The sequence below is a fragment of the Paroedura picta genome, chromosome 12 (assembly GCF_049243985.1).
Source record: "Paroedura picta isolate Pp20150507F chromosome 12, Ppicta_v3.0, whole genome shotgun sequence".
In the NCBI taxonomy this organism is placed as follows: Eukaryota; Metazoa; Chordata; class Lepidosauria; order Squamata; family Gekkonidae; genus Paroedura; species Paroedura picta.
The window spans coordinates 41,254,418-41,276,816 of NC_135380.1; the positions used below are offsets into that span (position 1 = coordinate 41,254,418).

Sequence of the window (22,399 nt, forward strand, 5' to 3'; positions counted from 1 at the left end):
CACCAGACCTGAACTCATGTTTCTGAGGTGCTTGTGCAGTTCTATTAAGTAGACTCTTCTGAATGAGTAACAGAAGCACCGATCATGTTCCATGTGCATGTCTGGCAAAAAGAAGCTTCGTTGCAGCAGTGGACTTCAACCCATTTCTGAAGAACACCCTGGAACCTATTCATTCCAGAACTTCAAAACCGTATGCTTCCAGTAGGGCATTGTGTTCCCTTTCTTTTTTCCCCTTGGTATCTTCTGTGTAAGGGCATCAGAAACAAAGTATTGTCAGAACCCCCAGTTTCTGCCACGATTTATGTATGTTCTCTGAACCTCATACAAGAGTATAAGAAGGACAGTCTAATAATTAAACCAAACAGAGGGAAACAGACCTATCCACTGGCAATATATATATTCATAAAAGAAAGGTGTCCTATTTTTGTAGTTTTCCTTGTTTCTTTATTCTGTAGGACAGTGATCCGCAACCTTTTTTAGGCTGCGGACCGGTGTGGGAGGAGGGCAATCCGGCAGCCCATGCGCAAACACTATCACGCATGTGCGTTTGCAGCAGCACATGGTGCAAATGCACATACGTGGCAGGCCCGTGCATGCACGTTTGTGCTGGCGGCCGCGCTTCCCTTTCCCCCCCTCCCGCAAAAAGAAGCTTGCTGGACCACAAGCTATTCGGCCACTTTGATGGCCGATTTGCTTGAGGCCTGGGAAATTTCTCACTGCGGGGGGGGGGGGGAGCCGCGGCCCGGTGGTTGGGGACCACTGCTGTAGGACTTCTGTTAAAACGGAATCCAGGTAATATCAGTTTTCAGTGAGATTCTTTCATCAGTGACAAGTCCTTATATATATCAATAGTATAATACTGGCCACAGGCTCACATAGGTATGAGGATACCGGTCTGTATTGGGAACATGGCGTATTGGTGGTCATCTAATTAAGCAGGTCAAATGGTTCAAATACTTAGGAATCACCTTCCAACATAATTTGCACTGGACCAAACATAGAAATAGGATTATTTTGCAGGCTAAATCTTCTATTACCCATCTAAACCGTTTTTTCTTCCTCAAAGGTAATCAGTTTGTCCCAGCTCCCTGTTGTGTTTGACTCAAAAATTCTCCCCCAAATTTTATACAGCATCCCTCTGTGAATCTCAGCTTTTAACAAAAACTTGGAAAGGTTACAGTCTGCCTTTTTCCAGCAGATTGTGCCCCTTACTACTCTTTATGTCTTGAAATCGGCTATAATCTTCTTGAAACTAAGGCCTGGATTTCTACCTTCAAATATTGGCTAAAACTGCATTTTTAGGGTTCGATCAGATAGTCTATTGGCCTGTTTATTGAGAGACTCTTTCAAATTTAAATGGATCTCTACCATCCTGATTACACTCCAACAAATTGGCATTGACTACAATTATATCTTATCTCTGAATAAATCTTCCATTATGCGCCAAATTAAACAAAGGCTCCTCGATCAGGAATTCCAAAAAGTCCATCCTACTGTCCCGGCAATTTGCTCTCCCCGTGCTCTTGGTCTCCAAGTGAAACATGGGATAATGCCAGCTTATTTCTATAACTTGGCAAATCCCCTTTATCGCATAACTTGGCAAATCCCCTTTATTGCCTGTGCCTTGCTCCAAGGTCATTGCTAGCTGCTCAGTTATCTTACTTGGCTGGGCCTCTTGGGCCTGTACCTGCATTCCTATCTATTATGACTGCTTGCGTTGTGAATCCTAATGGGTCTGGGGAAGGCAGGAAAACTGCTGGAATAAGTGCTGGGGTTTGTCTTGTTTGACTCAGATTCGTCTATGTGCGTCCAAGGAGTTCTGCTTGAATAAACAGCCATCTTTTCACAGTGGTATTTTATTTGCAAGTCTGTAATTCCTGACAAGTATAAGGGGGCATAGAGGCAGGTAATGAATACCTCTTGCCTTGAAAACCCCATGGCATCACTACAAATCAGCTGTGAGTCAGCAACAAGAAAAGTAATAAGGGAAAGCATATAACATCAATCAGCATAATTCTGGTGATTTGCAGCAGAGTTGTTATAAATTTTAGTGCTATCAGTAAGCTCTCTCTCACATGGACCATGGTTCAGTGGTACAGCATCTGCTTGGCGTACATAAACTCCCATGTTCAGCTCCTAGCATATCCAGTTGAAAAGAGGCTGAGCAGTAGGTGATGTGAAAGATCTCACTTTGAGACCTAGAAAAGCTGCTGCCAGTCTGTGTAGACAATACTGACTTTAATGGACCAAAGGTCTGATTCAGAATAAGGTAGCTTCATATGTTCCAGAGCAGGCGTAAGGTACCCACATGCTGAGCTGGCACCATGCTAGCAACATGGTTCAAAGACTAACCAGGGCAGGCATCACATTTTCTAAACAACTGCTTTGATCTCAATTTTTTTTTATTTTGGCATTTTTATACTGATTTTCTCCCCAATGGTGACTTGAAGCAGCCTATAAGAATAAAGGTAAAGGTATCTCCTGTGCAAGCACCGGGTCATGCCTGACCCTTGGGGTGACGCCCTCCAGCACTTTCATGGCAGACTCAATACGGGGTGGTTTGCCAGTGCCTTCTCCAATCATTACCATTTACCCCCCAGCAAGCTGGGTACTCATTTTACCAACCTCGGAAGGATGGAAGGCTGAGTCAACCTTGAGCCGGCTGCTGGGATCGAACTCCCAGCCTCATGGACAGACAGCTTCAGACATGTCGCTGCCTTACCACTCTGCACCACAAGAGGCTCTATATAAGAATACAGTTTAAATAAACAGAAGTAAACAAAAGTACAATTCAGATACTTAAAAGTACAGTCGTTCCCATTTTATAGAATGGCTCAACCAAATTTCTCAGCATCCAGCACTGTAGCTTCTACACTAGATGTGACCTTGTGTATGCTTGCTTCCTCTTTTTATTGCTATTTTATATGACTGTGTATCTTTAAACTCTTGTTTATATTGTGTGTAACCTCATAGATGCAGTGTAAACTCATGAACTGATCTCTTCTGAGCTAAACAGCAGGAAAAGAATATATCAGAAATATAGGTCACCAGTTCAATCCCTGACATCTCCATTTAAAAGAATGTAAGATAGCAGGCTTGGGAAAGTCCTTCAGCTGATATTCTGGACTGTCACTTACCAGTCACTTTCAACGACACTGGGATGCATAAAGCATTCAAAACAATAGCCAACCTATTACATTAACATGGCTCAAGCCATGTGAGCAGTAAGCAATGCCAGAAAATGTATATTTATTTCACAAATTTATTCCGTCCTTCCCCAGCAGTGAAAAACTGGCAAAAGCAGGAATATAGGACACAGGAGTATCTATCTTTATCTAGTCCCTAATCACTCGTCCATCTCAAATGGGTACTAGAAGTTCTGGGCCATGTGTCACTATGGTTTTCTTAGCTCTATGGCAACACCTCCACATCAGATGACAAGGTATTAACTGAAATGGCATTCTACATTTCTGAGTTACAGTGCACCCAGTGCTTCAGAATAGGAAATGGGGGGGACTGTTCAACTAGGCTCAGTTGTCTTGCAGATTCTCTAAGTTCCCTGTGGGACATCTAGCAAGCACAAAGCTATGTGATCACTTGCACACTGATGCTTTTCCTAGTATTTATAATTCAGCTATCTTCTCCATTGCCCTGACCTCCACATTTTCTGCACATGGCAGCAGCAGTTCCTTAGCCACTGGGGCAAAACCAAGCAACTGTATAGGAATGGAGGATGACAGAGCAGAGGATGCTGGAACATCAGTGTTCAGACCTTGTGCCACTAAGCAGTGTTTTCCAAGAAGCATTTTAAGAGTATGCTCATATTGGTAAAGTAGTTGTAAGCATTAAAGAAAAAAAAAGAGACCAAAGGAATATAAATTGAGTATTTGTTTTATTCTGAGCATTCATGAAATCTTAGGTTGTTTCTTACCTGTTCTATCGAAGAGACTCACCTACAAGTTTCAACTACTCACTCATGTAAGCAGCAGTTTATTATGACAACCCAAAACCATGGTCCAACGATGTCACAGAAAGACTCACAAGAGAAATCAAAGGCTGCATTTACAAATGCAACAGACAACACTGTGATACAGCTCAACAGGCAACTCATCTGACAAATGTTGGCAAGCAATACACAAAAGTGACATACGAGATAGATGAATGTCAAAATTCTGCAGGAAATTGATAGAATTGTCAAATTTTGAACCAGATCAGCAAACATACAGCAGCCCCTGTAGTTTGTGGTGGGAGAAAGCTGACCATACTTCTTTATGTGCATGAGAAGGCAAGCAGCACAGCTCACATGCTGGAATCTAGACAGCCGAGATACATGAGAAGACAGGAGAGTTTCCAGAGTCTACAAGAGAAGAGATTAAAGACCAGATGAGGATTCAGCACAAGCATAGATGGAAGAAATTTCATGCTGAGGAAGTACGACAGGGATACTCATGCCAGGACAAGTTTAGTAAGAGTCAACAGGTTCAAGGCAGACAAGGTTACAGACAGCAGAACCACACAAAGTTTTCATGAGAGGTTACCTTTGAGCCCCTTTTTACATCACATTTTATCTTTTTACATCAGCATTTGGTCTTTGAAAAAGAAATATCTGTAATGCAAACGAGTCTCCTAGCCAAAGCAAATATTCACATTAATCCCTGGAAGACTTATCCAATACTGAACTGCATTTTAAATCATTTTAGGGGACTACAATCCAAATGCAGGCATTTATTTGCAGCTTCCTGCAAATTTTGCTCTTATCCCTATAGTATGTTCAATAGCAAATACATGCATATATTCAGAGTGAAACCCCAGCTTTATAAGCCTATTGGCGTTGTATCCTGAAAGTCAGAAGCCAGCCAAAGCAACAGACTAGAATTTAATCCTGCACTCCATACCAGCCTTTTGTTTGCAGTTTGAGGCTGAAACATTTCATTTCTACCATTGCATGGCAAGAATAAAAACAAAAGCAAACCAATTTTAGAACAGAACCATTAAAATCACTGCTCAGGTCCTGTTCTTGTTTTTCCTCCTAGGACTACCTGCAGCTGTTCCCCTTTCCTTCTCTCCCACCCATCTTTTACTATTTCCTTCCCTTTAAGTCTCCATCTCACTCCCTCATCACCTCACTCTCTCTCATCCACCCTTCTCTAGTTCTTCCTTTTGCTTTCCTTTGCTCCTTCCCCTTACAGCTTTACTTCCCTCCTATCTTTTCCCATTTTTAATCTCTCTTCCTTCCTCCACCTCACCCCAAACACTAAATGAGCCATGGGATTCTCAGCAATGTTGGTTCCAGGTTGCTTAACAAGCTCAAAATCTCACAATGTCATCTTGCAAGATCTTAGTGGTGTTTTGTTTTGGGATTTTTTAATGATATATTGTTGGGGGATTTTTCCAACCACTCACATGTCATATTTTTCTGCAAAACTGGGGCTTCTACCAGCTTTGCAGAACAATACCCACTGTTAGTGGCCTTATTGTGTACATTTCTAACCCAGACCCCTACCTATCACCTAGTTCAGAATAGGATAATGATATGTCAATATAGCACATACACACAGGATTTCAGCAATCAAAGTTAACCATACAAGGATAATAGCATTCTATGTGCTATTTGGAGAACAATAGGATCAAAATGTTCCAATTAAATAAAAATGCTGCAATTCCAGCACCTAAAAGAGAACAAAGATGTGTCTTGCCATCTGCATTAAGCGTAGAGAAAGAAAGTTGTCAGACCATTGTTCTATTTATGGTAGAAAAATAATTTAGTGGAAAACGACCATGATACAAGCCTTATTTGGCAAGAATGACATATCACACATGAAGGGAATAGTTGATGCATATCATCCACCTACCACAGAAATGGCTTAAGCACCCCTACATCAATAAATTCTTTACATGAAGCTACTGGACTCTTGCTCTTTCCTACTTTACACTACAGTTTCTCTACAGAGAACAAAAACTATGTCCTTGCTCAGCAGTCACTAAAAGAATTTTATTCATGTCCCCTTCCAGCCACACTACCTCAAGGACCCTGCTCATCTACTGCTTCAGAGGATTCATCTGTGAATTAGCTTTTGGCAAGCCTCCAAAGCAGCAGCGGCAAGCTGACCTACCTAGAAGTCCCATAAACGGATTGTGAGAGTCTTCTGCAAAGAGATAAGGATGCTATGACTGGATTCTCCTTGTTTATGCATTCTTTGGTGCAGTTTGACCTAATATCAACTACACCATCTCAGGCACCTTCAGTTGCTCATCTTCTAATATAGAATATGCCATTAAATGCCAACAATGCTTTTCAGTTCTTTATAGGGCAGAGAGGTCAAACCATACGCCAAAGGATAAATGGACATAAATCCAACATCAAGATTCACAAAACTGAGAAACCTGTAGAACACCTCAACCTTCCAGGACATTCATAGGGGGACCTCAAATTAGCTTTTTTATTGCAAAAGACACTTGCTCCTAGGGAGGAGAGCTATGGCAAATCTAGACAGCATCCTAAAAAGCAGAGACATCACCCTGCCAACAAAAGTGTGTCTAGTCAAGGCTATGGTCTTCCCAGTTGCAATGTATGGCTGTGAAAGTTGGACGATAAGGAAGGCCGAGCGTCAAAGAATTGAGGTGCTGGAGGTGCTATTGTTGGACATTGAACTCTGGTGCTGGAGAAGACTCTTGCAAGTCTCTTGGACTGCAAGGCGAACAAAGCGGTCAGTCCTAGAGGAGATCAGCCCTGACTGCTCCTTAAAAGGACAGATCCTGAAGATGAAACTCAAATACTTTGGCCACATCATGAGAAGGAAGGACTCCCTGGAGAACAGCCTAATGCTGGGAGTGATTGAGGGCAGAAGAAGAAGAAGGGGACGACAGAGAATGAGGTGGACGGATGGAGTTACTGAAGCAGTTGGTGCAAATTTAAATGGACTCTGGGGAATGGTAGAAGACAGAAAGGCCTGGAGGATCATTGTCCATGGGGTCGCGATGGGTCAGACACGACTTCGCATCTAACAATAACATTGCAAAAGAATTTATGAAAGACTAGAATGAGAGATTGCCGAGTTATATGTTATCATAACACAGGAAAATGGACACCCCCAAAAGGCTAAACAAGAGATATCAGTTTCTTATCTCACTAAATATGCTGATATCGTTCAGTTCTCCCATTGGTTTGCAAACTCGTTTATTATGCTGTATGGTAATTTGCCACTATTCAAGGGTCTTATCAAGTATCTTAATCCAATCTTAGCTATATTTACTGCTAAGCTACATATGCATCTTGGCCCTTCCAGGCTACACTCTCCCCGCCCTGTACTTATATGTGATGCTTGGTGACTGCTGTTTCAATGCACACAAAAACTTATAGGGCCGTGGCGGATACCACCAGAACCTTGAACCTGATTCAGTCTCCAATCTGGAACAAATGCAGCTGAGACAGCACTGGTGCTATATGAGTCTTTGAGAGGGCTGCTGCATGTTAGACCAGTTTCCAGAGCAGTCTCAAGGGCAGCCCTGCATAAAGCGATTTGCAGAAGTCTAATCTAGAGGTGACCATTGCATGAATAACTCTGGCTAAGTCCAGCTCTGAGAGATAAGGTACCAGCTGTCTCCATGATTTGCACCTCCATATGGAGGGGTCTTTCATTAATTAAGAAAGAAGACATAGTCCCATCTCTGCCAATCCAATATGCTTAAACCTACTGCCCTGTCCTTCAGTGCAGCAAAGAACTATCTCTAATCTAACATCCCTTATGGGTTTTTACCACATTCTCCTTATTAGCTTTTCTAACTCTTTCTCCAGATATTTCTTATACCAATACCTTATGTGAAACTTCTTGTCAGTACCTGAACACTCATGGCAATGTACCCCCTTCCATGTTTCTTTCTATAATGAGAATGGCAATAGCTGCATTCAAACATCACAAATCAAATATAGTTTGGCATAATCAACAAATCAAGGCTTGCAACTTGCTAGCAAACCAGAATCAGAAGGTGTATTTGGACATGACTTCCAAATCATGACACAGTACAATATATTTAGGCTACCATGTAGGATACCTCAAAGTAACAAGCAAAAAACAAAAAAGCTCCCTTCCTCAAAGAGGGAGAGAACTACATTGCCGTGGGGTTTGTTTTAGCTGGGATGAAAAGTAAAGAACTAAGCCGGGGCAGAAGGCTTTTCAAAAAGGTGGAGGCTGCCCCACACAGGCCTTCAGGTAAAGCCATTACTTAAGAGAACAGAGGAGTTTGGGATGCTTGAAGGTGAAACATCAACAGTCAGAGGCTGCAAAAAGGGCAGAAATATAGTATGGGTCAAGACCATAAAGATTTACTGTTCAGAACAACCTTGCATTAAATGCTGAAGAGAACAGAATGTTTGGTGAGATGATCTGAACAATAACTACTATTCAGGATAGTGGCTACATGACCAACATGTAACAAAGGAAGGCTGCAGAAAACAATGTTGCTTTAGCCAAGGCTACCCCAGAGACCAACCAACATTTGTATCAGGAAGATACAACTTTAGGGATCAACATTTCCAGGCAATAACTTTCAAAAATCAAAGCTCCTTATTCCAAACATGGAAGGGAGTTTTGACTGTCAAAATCTTATACCTGAAAATCTCGTTGGTCTCTAAGGTGCTCCTGGACCAATACCTAACTATTTTAACTAGGAGAACTAATAGCAAGGAGAGGATTTCCACAGTTTGTACAAAAAACTGTGACTGATGAAATGGCAAACAAAGGAAAGAGCAAAGCAAGGTTAGGCTGCCTCAAAATAACTGAGGATAAGAGTTAAGTCCAAGTCTGATGTTGTGTTCTAGACAGCAAAAAAACAGGAAAAAAATGAGTAGCTGATACAGGGACAAAGAATACATATTTCGACTGGAAAGGCGGGTAAATCAAGAATCTAAGAGACATCTATCAACTTCATTTGGCAGGAGTACTGATCCTTTTTTTGCACTCAGCCAGCCTAGCCACAATAATTGGTTTACAGTAATCTCAAGACTGGATTACTGTAACACACTTTACCCTGAGATCTTTGAGAATAGACATATAGTTACAAGCCAAAAAAAGTCTCCCATGTACTCAGACACAAAAAATGAAAGCAGCATAGACAGGATTTCCTAGATGTCCTGTCCAGCCATTGATGAGATGCAAAATCACTTTGCTGCAGCCAGGTGGCTATATCACCTGCCTTCCAACCACACCCCAGGAGCTATATAAGAATCTGATTGCAACTGTCCGCATATTCGCTTGTAAGTAAGACTCATGGTATGCTCAGCAGAGCTTTCTTCCAAGAATCATGATGCAAGAAAGTTCACCCAGAATAATTGTGCCTCTTCGCAGGAAGCCCCATTGAATCCCTTGAGACTTACACCCCAGTAAACTAGCCTAGCTCTCAGTTTTTAATGCCAACTTACCTTACGGCAAGGCACAACAAAATCAAGAAGAACGTCATTGCCCAAGGAAGAAGCCTGGTCCTCCCATGCTCTACACATCAGCCCTACGCATTCCAAGACGATCTTCCTCCCTAACAGGATCCATTTCCGATTCTGTCATGAGTCATTCAGTTATGTGTGACCAACCTGTATTGTCAGCCAAGACACAGGTTGCCTTCCAGGGCAAGAACAGGAGGCAAGTCTCCTGCCCCAGTGCAAAGAACCAGAAATCAGTAACTCGGATACAAATCATCGTGTGGATCAGAAACTTTCTGGTCAAACTTTAAAAAATATATAGGTTTTTTTTAAATTCTAAAAAGATATTCCTGAGCACTCGGCAGCGTATCAGGTTCAGAGCCTCATCGTATACTTACAGGGCAGAAATGCCCTGCTTGTTTTCATTGCCAAAGGGCTATAAAAATGCTTTAAAAAGATTATTGCCCTACGCTTCTCCCGAGAGGCGTAAATGGCTCTCCTCTGCCTCTTCCGTCCTTACAACAACCCTGCGAGGTAGGCGAGGGCTGAGAAAGAGAGAGGCACTGGCCTGAGATCATCCAGCGAATTTCGCAGCTGAAGGCATCAAGGGGAGTCCTCCTCCCCACGCCCGGCTGCGCTCTGTCCCGCCACCACCATCACCACCCCGCCCGACTCACCCACAAGTCTCTCTCCGAGCGGTGGAGTCCGAGCCGGCCCAGCCCCACCGCCAGGTCGTGGACGCAAAGGGCGCCGTCGCGGTTCACGTCGAGCAGGAGGAAGAGGCTGTGGACGCGCCGCTCCTGTTCCAGGAGATAGGACGGGGGGAAGCCGCTCGCCTCGCTCGCCGGCAGCTGCCCGGAAGTCGTGGGAGTCGACGTGGCCGCGGCGGCCCCACCGCCGCACTGACAGAGGACACCGCTCACCACCGGGGAGGCCAGCGACCGCCGAGCGCCGACCGGCATAGCCGCCTCACAGAGCCGTTCGCCGGTAAATGGCGTCCTCGCCCAACGGAAGCGAGCCGGCCTTCCCCTCACGCGCAACGGCCGCCCACCCGGGCTGCGCGCGCCGCTCGCCGATTGGCTAGCCAGGCGGCTCGCGCCGGGCCCGGAGGCTCGCTGGAGGAACACACAGGCCGAAGCCCGGCACGTGACTCGCCTCCTCCCACCCAATCGGAAGAAAGGATGGGGACGGACGACACACTCTTGTCTAGACAGGATGGGAGTTTTTAAAGGGCGAGCGGGGAGAGTGATGATGTCATGGGGCACGTGATCTTTTCGGTTACGCACGCCCGGCCGGCGGGGTTTTCCGCTGTGACTCCAGGCTGGCATTTCGGCGCCGTCTAGGTTTTCGTAGGCCAATGAGAGCAAGAGGAGGGCGGACGCTGTGAGGCAATTGGAGGAAAAAATTGTCTTCGTCAAAGACAAGGTCACCTATTGGATAGCCCGACTGCAACGCTGAGAACCAATAGTACATGTCGGAACGAGTCGGAAGGCGGAACTTGACGAAATATCACTCACGGGCGGGTTTGAGGTGTTTGAAGCTTGACGGACAAGCCCCACACCCAATGCGTGACAGAACAACCCCTTGCTCTCGCAAGACGGGCGAGAACACAGGCTGGAGGCCGGGCCAACCGGCTAGACCTCTCAAAACGACGCGAGGGGCAGGCTCCGCGTCCAGCACCTAGCCAATGGCAGCGGCGAAGGGTACCAACCCGGATCCTTGATAGGCAGGACCGTGGCCCAATGCGAGAAGAGAGGCGAGAAAGGCAGATTCTAGAAGCCATTACGCCACTGCCGCAAACTAGACGCTCTCTTTGGCGCGGGTTCCGCCGGGCGGCCGCGGTACGCAATTTGCGTAACTGTTATCTCTCTTCAGGGGGAGGGGGCGGGAGGAAGCAGGGTCCAGAGAGATTCCTGAGGGGGGGTCGTAGAGGACCCTCGGGCCTAGCAGGCTCCGGGCCTTCCTGAGGCTGTTTGTCCCCCCGGGGTGGGGGGCCGAGAAACCCCTTCCCTGTGGGCCTGAAGGGTTTGGGCCCTGCATGAATTCCTTTCAGCTTCTCATCTAGGTCTCTTTAGCCCCCCCCCCCCAGCCCTTCCTCAGTCTCCTTTTATTGTAGCCCCCATTTCCTCTCCTGTTAAGCGCCTTCCTAGGTCTCCCCCCTCCAATTCCTAATTTAATTGAGTCTTCTTTGCATCCTCAATTTTCCTGCATTTTCACTGTCTGTGCATCCCCCTACCTCGTATTTTCCTCTTTCTTCACTCTTCCCCCCCACACACACTCACCAACCCACCCAGCTGCACCGTATGGATTCCTGTTTGCGTTCTAGCACAGAGGTGGCCAAACTGGCTTTCCAGATGTCTATGGACTACAATTACCATGACCCACTGTCAGCAGGGAACCATGCAATTGTAGTCCATGGACATCTGGGGAGCCACAGTTTGGCCACCCATGTAGACAGGGATGCCTGTCTCCAGGTGGAAGACATGAAATGAGCAATTTGGAAGAAGGATGATTCTCAGTAAGTTCTTGGATGCTGATATGACAGTAGATTCTGATGAAGCATTCATTTGAAAACAGTTTTATACTGTGTACTGTTCAATTGTCAAAATTTGCTTTTGAGAATGACTTTCAATTCTTTTATTTACATTCGATTGCTGCAATCCTGTGCTACTTTACACAGAAATAGGCCACACTGTTCAATTGAGCTTATTGTTCACAACATTGGTCTTCTGTGCCCATGTGTACTTTTGTATGTCTTGTGTTTGCATCTCATCTCTTTCCTGCCCCACTCATTTATCCTAGAGACTTCAGTCATTTTTCCTGCATCTTCAATAGTTAGAGAGCACCCTTCCACCCTATATGTCCCCCTGTGTTTCCTGTCCCCATTTCCTATATATCATCCATTTTCTCTCTTCATCTCAACCAGCTATAGAACTTCCACAAAGCAGCCATGTTAAAGCTTCCATCTGATATCTGCTTGTCATCAACCAAGATGCTTGCTTTTGACCAAACTAGTCTCTGTATTCTGAGGTTTCAGTCTACCACTTTGAGCATACAGATCTCTCTAAATGCAATTCTAAGTTTTTGTTGCCAGTTTTTTTTACTAAAACTCTGTTGAACTTAGATCTTGGCCATGTTTCCACTCATAAAGCATCCCTGCCTTGGTCAACCGGCCTAACATAATCTTCCATCCTTTTCTTGCTTTCGTCAGCTTGTTCCATTCCATTGTCACTTGGTTGCCTGCTATTTCCTCAGATTTCGTCACCCTGGTTTGTCTCTGGACGTGACTGTGAGCTCGCAACTTTCCAGTTTGTCTTGGGTGTCCTGTGGCAATGTCCTCTCCCCCAGCGCCACCAGCTAAAAAGCGGAAGATGAACTTCTCAGAGCGGGAGGTGGAAATCATTGTGGAGGAACTAGAGCGGAGCAAGCATCTGCTAATCAACCACTTCAACGCGGGTGTATCCCTGGCTGCCAAGGCATCTGCTTGGCACAATATCCAACGGCGTGTCAATGCCGTGGCCACATGCCGTCGGGAGCTGCATGAGGTCAAGAAGAAATGGTCAGACCTCAAGACTGAAGTGCGGCGTAAGGTGGCCCAGGTCCGAGCTGCAATGGAGGGAGGTGGCGATGGCCACGATGGAACGGGTGAGGGCCCAGATGTGGAGGAGCCAACTGGTGCAACAGCTGCTCCCGTTATACTCACGCCCATGCAACAACGCATTTGTAACCTGCTGGGAGAAGCCACCATTATAAGCCTACCTGCTGGAGACTGCACCGCTGCAGATGGGTCTGATATTCCTATCACAGCTGCAGCTACTACTGTTACTCTTACCCAGAGTAAGTGAGTCATTTATACAGCCGCAGCACTTCTGGCCAGTTCAGAAGTGTTCTGCTTAAGGGGGATCAATTCCTGTGTGTTAATTTTCCATGTGCTGCCAGCGAGATTAGCAGAGTTGACATTTTTACTGAAACTAATACACCCTTACGTGGAGTCTTGTGACAGCCCAAATGAGTAGATTTAGTATGACGTAAGTGGGGCTGGCACATACTTCATCAGGCGCAGTTGTGTACACTTGACAAAGTAAGCTCAAAGTCCATGAAAACTGTGATAAATCTGTAAGGACAGACAGACAGACACTCTCAGCAACGGAAAAGTTGATTTCCTCAACATGATTTATGATTGGGAAAAGATGTGGAAAGCTGAGTAATTTAGAAAGTAGATGGGTTCTATGTAGGTGAAATCTGCCTCAGCATAAAACTTCCGTCTGTAAATCTTGGAGAGAAGAGTCTGTTCTGCTTAAGAATTACATGATTGCTGATTCTGGAACCAGACGTCTTTACAACATATCAGATTCTGGTGGCCAGCCTGTGTTTTGTTGATTTACTTCATTAATTCATATTACCTTACACATTATCTGCAGCTGGCAGCCTGTGGTATGGCATATGCTGGCAGAACTGTGGGTATCTGGACCTGCTATAATCTGTTTCCTTGGCAACTCTTTGTAATCTTGGCCTTGCAACGTCTTGCCTATCTTCCGAACCCTTACTGAAATAGACCAATATTTCCACATTTAGGCAGTTAATTGCTCTGCAAGCTATAATATCTACTTACCATATATTCTCACACATAAGGACCCAATGCCACAGCTTCAAGCTGTGTAGGAGCCTTTTTGCAAGAAGATCTACCTGCTGACTGAAGTGGCAGTCATGGGGACATTCTTATAAGTGGATTTATCTTTGTTCCCTAATGTACACTCCTTGAAATGCTAGGCTTCTCACAACAGTCCCAGTAATATCCCTCTGATACATGGTCTTCTCCAAAAGGGAAGGAAGAGAAGCCTGAGAGGCCAGATCTTAGTCTAAACACCTTGCTTAGCCAAAATCTGATTTCATTAGATTAAATTAAACCAACTTTATTTATTTATTTATTTATTTATATGCTGCCCTCCCCGAGGGCTCAGGGCGGTTTACAGAAAACAGGAAAAGATACAGATAACATATGGTTACAGGTGATAACAGTAATAACATTATAACAATAATAACAAAATCATAACAATAACATTATAAAATGGAAATTGCAAGAGCCTCAGCTCAACTCTTACTGGGACCCAGTGGGTAAAACCGATTAGTGTCAGTCGTAGCGGGGGGAGCTTGAGGGCCAGCTGGAAGCGGTGTTTTGGGTCGACCTCAACCAAATGCCTGGCAGAGGAGCTCCCTTTTACAGGCCCTGTGGAACTGTTTAGGTTCTGACATGGATAGATTAAACCACCCTTTTCTGTTTAGGAACTGTCAGGGATAGATTAAACCACCCTTTTCATGCCTAATAACTAGCACCTCAAACAAATTACTACAAGAACAATCTATTTATTTATTTATTCTATTTTATTTCTATACGGCCCTTCCATATGGCTCATCTAGATGGAAATGTAACATGGGAACACTTATACAGATGGATTTTGATCTGATCATCGCTGTATAAAAATGTCACAGTTTGCTTTATTTGATGAGTAATTTTGCTTAGGTTCAGATCTTCATACCTTGAGGGATAAACGTTGAGCAGGGTCTTAGAATTCTAGAAATTTGGCCTGTTTTATAATAGGAATTAATTAGGCTGATATGAGTATTTGGCTCCTGGTGTCCAAACTGGGGGGGGCAGGGTGTCCATGCTGAAATGCATCTATAAGTACCCTCTTTTCCAGGTATGGGGGCAAGGGTGGTCAGAGGAGAGCACAGAGGAAGACTTCTGAATTCTTCCTAATGGGAAAACAAGCCTGATAAGGACTTGCATATCTGTATGATTCCTTGTTAGCTTTCTCACTTCAGCCCAATGATACTTACTGCGTAGTAGAGATGCCAGGTAGTGACCCAGAATCCTTTAAGTAGAAGGCGGAAATAATGTCTGGCTATGCGCTGACTATATGGGATGTCAGCACATCAACTGATCCTGTAGAAACTCTGTGGTATTACCATGAGCTCCTGCCAAAATGGCCAATGGGCAGGGGGGTCATGGGGACTGTAGTCCATGAACAATCTGGAGACCACAGTTTTGCCATCCCTACCAAATAGTTTCTAGAGCAGTAGCTGACATTGGCAAGTAGCCCAGTATCATTTCACTCACACACAAACACTCTCTTTAATGGCACAAGGGGGGATGTCCTGTAAGAGTGCACTTTGCAAGCTTTTTGGAGAGCCACATGTTGCTCTTTCACATGCCACTAGTGAGCTGTCCCCAACATGGCACCTCTTCCAGGCTTCAGCAGAATGGCTAAGGCCAGTGTCTGATGGGGACCTGTGATTGGCTGGTGGTTCCTGCTCAGCACAGAAAAAGGTACTAATCATGCTGTCTCTTCCAACACCAGACAAAAGGAAGCAGCATAGGGCCAGTGGCTCAATGGCTGAGGATCTGCTTGGCACCCCACCTATGTGCTCAAAGGTCATCTGATGATTTAATAGATTATAGTTGTGGCTCTTCAAGTTGATAGTGGTAACAAATGTGGCAGTCTGTGAGCGATGGAGTGAGTGCCACTACTCTATGCTAAGCCTGCTCGTTTTAATAGGCTTAGATTGGAGAAACTGCATAGGATTATGCAGTCTGTCTGCTAATTTACTACGTGATGCAGTCTTGTTGATAATCCAACAAGGTTGAAAACTGCAGAGTAGTAGCCCCCTGGATCCTGATGCTTAGTTCCTTGGTGATGATGAGTCATGGAGCTGTCTGAACGTCTGTTGTCATTGCTGAAACAACAGCATGCAACTGTTTGATTAATTGTTGAAGTTTCATCTTGATAAAAAACACAATGGTTTGGATAGGTTATTTTTTCCCTTTCTTATCCACTGATAAGAACATGAGAGGAGACATGATGGATCAGGTCAATGGCCCATCTAGTCCAACACTGTGTCATACAGGGACCAAAACCCAGGAGGTCTGCTAGCAGAGCCAGAACTTCAGAAGTCCTCCCATTGTTGCCCCAGCACTAAGAATATAGAGCATATGTTCCCCAAACAATCTATGCATTGCCACCGAAGGACACCATATATTTATCCAATTCCTTCTTAAGACAATGCTTGTAGCTGCCAATGCTTCTTGCGATGTGTTATTTATGTCACATGTTAATTACTCTTTGAGTAACAAGAACCCATTATGATACTGGCTGATTTGTTTTCAATCCCCTTCCTAATAATCCATAGCATTTGCCTTTTTTATCACAGTTGTATATTGAGTCAACATCTTCAGTGGGTTATCTATCTCAACTCAAGATCTCTCTCCTGACCAGTTACCACTTGTTTGGGTCCCCTCAGTGTTTATGTATTTAGTTAGGATTTTTTGCTCCAGTGAATATTTGCCACATTGACACCTATTCGTCCAGCCTCAACAGATCCCCTCACGGACCTCCCTGGTTCTTATTGCCATAAACAATTTAATATTATCTGCAAACTTAGCCAATGCACTGTTTACTTGCAATTCCAAATCATTAATGAACAAGTTAAAAAGCACCAGATCTAGTACTCCACAGCTCACTCCCTTCCACATTTGTACTTACTCTCTGTTTCCTGTTAAGTTACCAGTTCTTTTAATGCACAAGAGGATTTGTCCTCCTATCCCATGACTGCTAAATTTACTTGGGAGCCTTTGATAACTTTATCAAAAGCTTTTTGGAATTCTAAGTAAACAACTACTGGGTCAGCCTCATCCACATGTTGTGGCATCTGGGACTTTGGGAAGAAGGTTGGGAAACTACACTTTTGTGTTCATAATTTAGACAGGACCCAACCCTATGTTGCTTATATGTTAACTCAGAAGCCTTTGATGAGGAAGGAAGATCTTCAATATTATATTCCCTTCTTCACTTCTATCTTTTAGAGCAGTGGTCCCCAACCCCTGGTCCGGGGACCGGTCCCGGTCCGGAGATCAGTTGGTACCGGGCTGCGGCTTCTCCTTGTCCTCCACCCCAGGTGCTGCCTCAGTGGCTGCCCTGCCACTTTGCTGCTGGCTCACCTTTGGTGCTCTCCGGTGGCCGCCATGGCTGGGGCTCCCCCTCGGCATGGCACTGTGCAGCTGCTGCTGGCAGCAACCCCAGTGGGTGGCGGGAAGTCAGGGGCGCCGGCGGGAAAGCAAGTGGAGCAGGGGCTCAGGTGGCGGCGATGTCCCTCAGTAAAGACTAGCCTCCCCCCGGGCCTAAGTAAAATTGTCAAGTGTTGACCGGTCCCCGGTGACAAAAAGGTTGGGGACCACTGTTTTAGAGCACTCTAAGTACCTACCATTTCCTCTGAAAAGAACTTAAGGAAAGCCATACTAACTCTTGTGTCTGCCAAACATTGATGATTTATTCTTTGCAACTGTTGGGTATTTCACTATCTGTAAATACCCTCATTGGTCTTGCAATAGAGCTGATTTAAATCAGCTTGCTCAGGGTGAGTAGCTTGGCAGAAGACTGCCCTAAGACAAGATGTGGACAAGACGCAGTGGTCCCCAGCCTTTTTATCACCGGGGACTGGTCAACACTTGACAATTTTACTGAGGCCCGGGCGGGATAATCATTTGCTGAGGGACGTCACAGCTGCTGCCTGAGCCCCTGCGCCGCTTGCTTTCCCGCCAGTGCCCCTGACTTCCTGCCACCGACTAGGGGGCACTGCCAGCAGCAGCTGTGCAGTGCCACACCGAGGGGGAGCCCCAGCCACAGCGGCCACCGGAGAGCACCAAAGGTGAGCTGGTGGCAGAATGGCAGGGCAACCCCCGAGGCAGCAGCTGGGGAGGAAGAGCCGCGGCCTGGTACCAACTGACCCACAAACCAGCCCCGGTCCCTGGATCAGGGGTTGGGGATAGCTGGACAAGAGGACAGCTATATTTTGTAAGTGGTAGAGTGTAGTGGTGGTAGGGTTTCCAACCTCTAGGTGGCACCTGGAGATCTCCTGTTTACACTTGCTCTCCAGACAACCAATATCAGTTTTCCTGGTGGAAGAGCACCATTTTACAGGCCCTGAGGAACCTCCCTAGTTCCATCAAGGCCTGGATCTCAGTTGGTAGCTCATTCTACCAGTCGGATTTCTCTGGGGCCAGGGATCACCAGTAAATTGGTATTTGCAGATCTTAGTGTTCTCTTGTCTTGGGGACATACTGTGGGAAGCAGTCCCCTAGATATGCAGGGCCCAGATCACACAAGATCTTAAAGGTTAATACCAGCACCTTGAACTTGATCCAAAACTCCACTGGCAACCAACGCAGCTGGTGCAGAGCAGGTTGAATATGAGCCCACCATGGGATCCCCGTAGGACCCATTCAGCCACATTCAGTACCAGCTGTAATTTTTGGATCATAGTCAAGGGTAGGACCAAGTAGCGTGAATTACAGAGGCCCAATCTAGAGGTGACTGTCATATAGATCACTGTGGCTAGTTCTTCCGGGCCCAGATAGAACTCGAATAGTAAAATTCATGATGAGCTACATTATTATCTGAGCCTTCATAGTAAGGGAAGCATCAAAGACTGCCCCCAAATTTCTTGACAGAGTGTGGTAAAAGATGACCAAATGCTTCAAGGCACCAGCATCAAATTTCTGATCACTTAGGCAGCCAGCCACCCAGTTCAGCGCAGAGCCAACCAGTCTGAAGACTCTGGCCTCTTTCACTGAACTTCCCTCTCTCTTTCTAGTTCCAGCAGAGACCACCTACCACAGTTTAGAGGATGGCGTTGTGGAGTACTGCACGTCGGAGCCCCCAACTTCCGTCGCCACTGAAGCACCCTTGGAGATGATGGCCCAGCAGGCAGAGGTCTCCATGAAGCCCCAGGAGCTGAAGAGCAGAATAGCCCTCAACTCGGCAAAACTTTTGCAGGAGCAGCGGGTGACCAACCTGCATGTCAAGGAGATTGCCCAGCATCTTGAGCAGCAAAATGACCTCCTGCAGATGATCCGCCGCTCTCAGGAAGTGCAAGCGTGTGCGCAGGAGCGCCAGGCCCAGGCCATGGAAGGGACGCAGGCTGCTCTGAGTGCCCTCATCCAGATCCTTCGCCCCATGATCAAGGACTTCCGGCGCTTCCTGCAGAGCAACACCCCCACTCCTTCTGTGACCGCAGATGCCGGCCAAGCAGCCCAAAATGGACAGCAGGACGGTATCATTCAATGAAGGCACGTGTTAGGAGATGGACTTCAGAGAGAGGAGCCAGTCCGCCATCCCTGCTGGTGTGGGCCAACCGTTTCAGTGCCTACCTGTAGAAACTGAAAGTATTTCCCAGATCATTCTTCATCCTGAAATTTAAAACAAAAAACATTTGCATGGTTTTTCAACATGGCCTTTGTTGGGTATACACATGAACACTGCCTTTAAAAAAAAGGTTTGGAAAGCAGGTTTTATATAAAAGGAGGAACAAATATAGCCTTTGGTTTAAAAAAAAAAACTGTGGTAGGAATGGTCACTTTGGGGATTTTTCAGCTAAGGGTTAACCCTTGTGAGTAATGGTGAGAGCCCTGGGTCAATAAAAGAACTAATAGATGCAATTCTAGAGAGTCCTTTATCCAGGGCTTACTCTGTAGCTGATTAAGTTTGCCATAAATCCATTCCTCACAGGTATTAAAGCCAGCTTGATGTGGTGGTTAGGAGTGCAGACGTCTAATCCAGCAAGCTGGGTTTGATTCCCTGCTCCTCCTCTACATGCAACCAGCTTGGTGACCTTGGGCTCGCCACAGCACTGATAAAGCTATTGTGACCGAGCAGTAATGTCTCTCTCAGCCTCATATAACTTACAGGGTGTCTGTTGTGGGGAGAGGAAAATGAAGGTGATTGTAAGCCACTTTGAGACTCCTTTGGATAGAGAAAAGCAGTATAGAAGAACCAACTCTTCTAAAGTCTACTGGTGCTGTAGATGCTACATGTTGAAAAATAAGTTTCAAAAAGTTGTTGCTGGAAGACTTCTTAATCTCTTGGCCATTGGCCATGCTCCTTGGTCTCTTTCAAGCTTTTTAACATCTACAAGGAACTGCTGGCAAGAGATTAGATAGGGATTTGAGGTATTCTGTCATGAGTATGCAGATGTTCACTGTTTCTCCTCAAGATCCAGGGAAGCTGCAGAGAAACTTAACAGACGGATCTACCGCTGCATCAGGCTGTAAGGGACTGGATGAGGACTAACCAAATGAAATTCAACCCAGATAAAAGGGAGGTTGCACAGGTCACAGTTAAAGCTTCCCTTGGAATAGGTGTTCTTTTTGCCCTGGATGGGATTATAAACCTCCCTGCCTCCCCCATCCCCAAACGAGCAAGCTTGTAGTTTGGGTGAATCTGGGTAGACAGATGTGCAATTTTCCAATGGGTTGGTTCACTAACTGCACCCTTTCCTGGAATAGTCAAATTTGGCCATGGTCACATATGCCTTGGTTTACCATAGAACCCTGTGTGTGGGACTGCCTTTGAAGATAGCTCAGGAGCTTCAACTGGTTCAGAACCTTGTGGCTGGCCACAGCAAGCACATCACTCCTACCTTGTGTCAATTACATTGCTACTTGTGTGATTTTGGGCCTATTGCAAAGTGGTAGTGCATACTTTTGAGGCCATAAATGGCTTGGGTCCAAGGTATCTGGTGGACTGCCTCCAGCCCCACATACCAGCTTGTGCTCTGCGGTAGGTTGAGAAAGTTTTATTGCAAACATGGTCTGTTGAAGAAATCTGATCACAGAGGACCCACATGAGGGCTTTTTCAGGAGGAATTTGGTTCCCTTTCTTTGCAGACAGTGCATTCTTTACTGGATTCAGCTTTCTTTATTCCAAAAGGCCTTTTGCATTGAAATCTGTCCCTCGTACTTGTAAGTTTTAAACAGCTTTTAACTATTTTATCTATTTTATATGACTTGTCAAGGATATGCTGCCATGAATATTGTTAGAAAAGCAGCATATAAATATTCTAATGAATACAGATCATCTGCCAATATGTAAGGCCAGCTCATTTATTGCAAACAGTTTGTTCTTGCAATGGCAACCAAAAAGTTGACTGACAATTGAGAATATTTATTTTAAAGATACCACCATAAAATTTAGAAAAAGAACACTCAAATGCCAGTACTAAATCTATGTCAAATGATAATAGGAAGCCATAGGACCAAGAGAAGAGCACTAAAACAATCATATAACAGGAATTCAAGTTAAGTAAAAGAACCAGGAACAGTTACAGTCCTCCCTGGGCAGCTGTCACTGGTAGCTTGTCTCTAAAGGAAGAGGTTTGTAGAGGTTCGGACCTTCCAAAGTTCATGGCTACTGTGCAGGTTTAAATGGGAGCTGTTGATCAGCAAGATAACCTGTTTCCCATGCAATTTTGAAGGTCAAGAACCAGCACTTTGAACGGTCAACAAAGTCAAAATCTTTCAACATTGGTAAGATGTGTTCACAGTGCTAACTGTCTCACCAGCAGCTGCACCTGAAACTGGTGAGGTTTCCAGATAGTCTTAAACCCAATCCAGTGCAGAATAAGGACTTGTCTACACGTGCAGTGGAATGGAACAGACTGAACCACTTCAAATTGTGGCTTGAGATGCCTGTTTTATTCAATGCTCACTCTGTGCTTAGAACAAAATCTCTGGGGGTGGAAGCAGAGGTTTAACTGAACCGGTTTCCATCTTTTCCCTCTATGCTGGGGAACTTTAACAAATATATCTCTAAATGGGTTTAGCACAATCCACCCTATTTCTTCGCTCTGCTGCATGCTCAGAGCAAGGTGCAGAAGCATCTTTAGAGCCACTGTCATTGCACCAACATCATCTCTTTTCATTTACCCCAACTATCAAAGGCTGGCTCATCCAAAGAGCCAGGGCATTAGAGAGGGACTCTGGCATGTCAATGCTTATGGAGAACTACAAGCATCCAAAGAGCCACAAGAGTACAACATTGATTGAGCAAACACAAAGGCAGCTTTGAAGAATGGATGCTATGGTGCTGTAACCTGCTGAAGTCCCCCCTCCTCAGGATCTCCCCCCCCCAAAAAAGTTCCCAACCTGGAAATGGC

At 45.3% G+C, this 22,399-nt stretch overlaps 2 protein-coding genes across 5 annotated transcripts in view; one reads left to right on the forward strand and one right to left on the reverse strand.

Annotated features, from left to right (window-relative positions):
* Nucleotides 1–10,931, reverse strand: part of SLC25A25 (solute carrier family 25 member 25) — a 44,549-nt gene extending 33,618 nt beyond the window's left edge. Inside the window, exon 1 of one of the 2 annotated variants that reach the window (XM_077305116.1) lies at nucleotides 10,090–10,931. In XM_077305116.1, coding sequence (XP_077161231.1) covers nucleotides 10,090–10,740 — 651 coding nt within the window. In that variant the 5' untranslated portion in view covers nucleotides 10,741–10,931. The remainder of the gene's footprint in view (nucleotides 1–10,089) is intronic. The other variant, XM_077305117.1, reaches the window with a different exon arrangement.
* Nucleotides 10,932–10,933: 2 nt separating this feature from the next.
* Nucleotides 10,934–21,298, forward strand: NAIF1 (nuclear apoptosis inducing factor 1). Of its 3 annotated transcripts, none has more exons than XM_077305123.1 (3): nucleotides 10,934–11,253; nucleotides 12,624–13,249; nucleotides 19,061–21,298. In XM_077305123.1, the coding sequence occupies exons 2-3, from the start codon at nucleotides 12,745–12,747 to the stop codon at nucleotides 19,531–19,533; spliced, it is 978 nt and encodes a 325-aa protein (XP_077161238.1). In that variant the 5' UTR covers nucleotides 10,934–11,253; nucleotides 12,624–12,744; the 3' UTR covers nucleotides 19,534–21,298. The 3 variants fall into 3 exon arrangements, with proteins under 3 accessions (XP_077161238.1, XP_077161236.1, XP_077161239.1); XM_077305121.1 differs by having other exon boundaries at nucleotides 10,936–11,253; nucleotides 12,668–13,249; XM_077305124.1 differs by lacking the exon at nucleotides 10,934–11,253 and adding an exon at nucleotides 11,299–11,930 and having other exon boundaries at nucleotides 12,668–13,249.
* Nucleotides 21,299–22,399: the final 1,101 nt, after the last annotated feature.

Coding starts and splice junctions, on each gene's coding strand:
- NAIF1 (XM_077305123.1), top strand. CDS start 12,745: ATGTCCTCTCCCCCAGCGCCACCAGCTAAAAAGCGGAAGATGAACTTC. Junction 13,250..19,060: donor TACTGTTACTCTTACCCAGA/GTAAGTGAGTCA, acceptor CTCTCTTTCTAG/TTCCAGCAGAGACCACCTAC.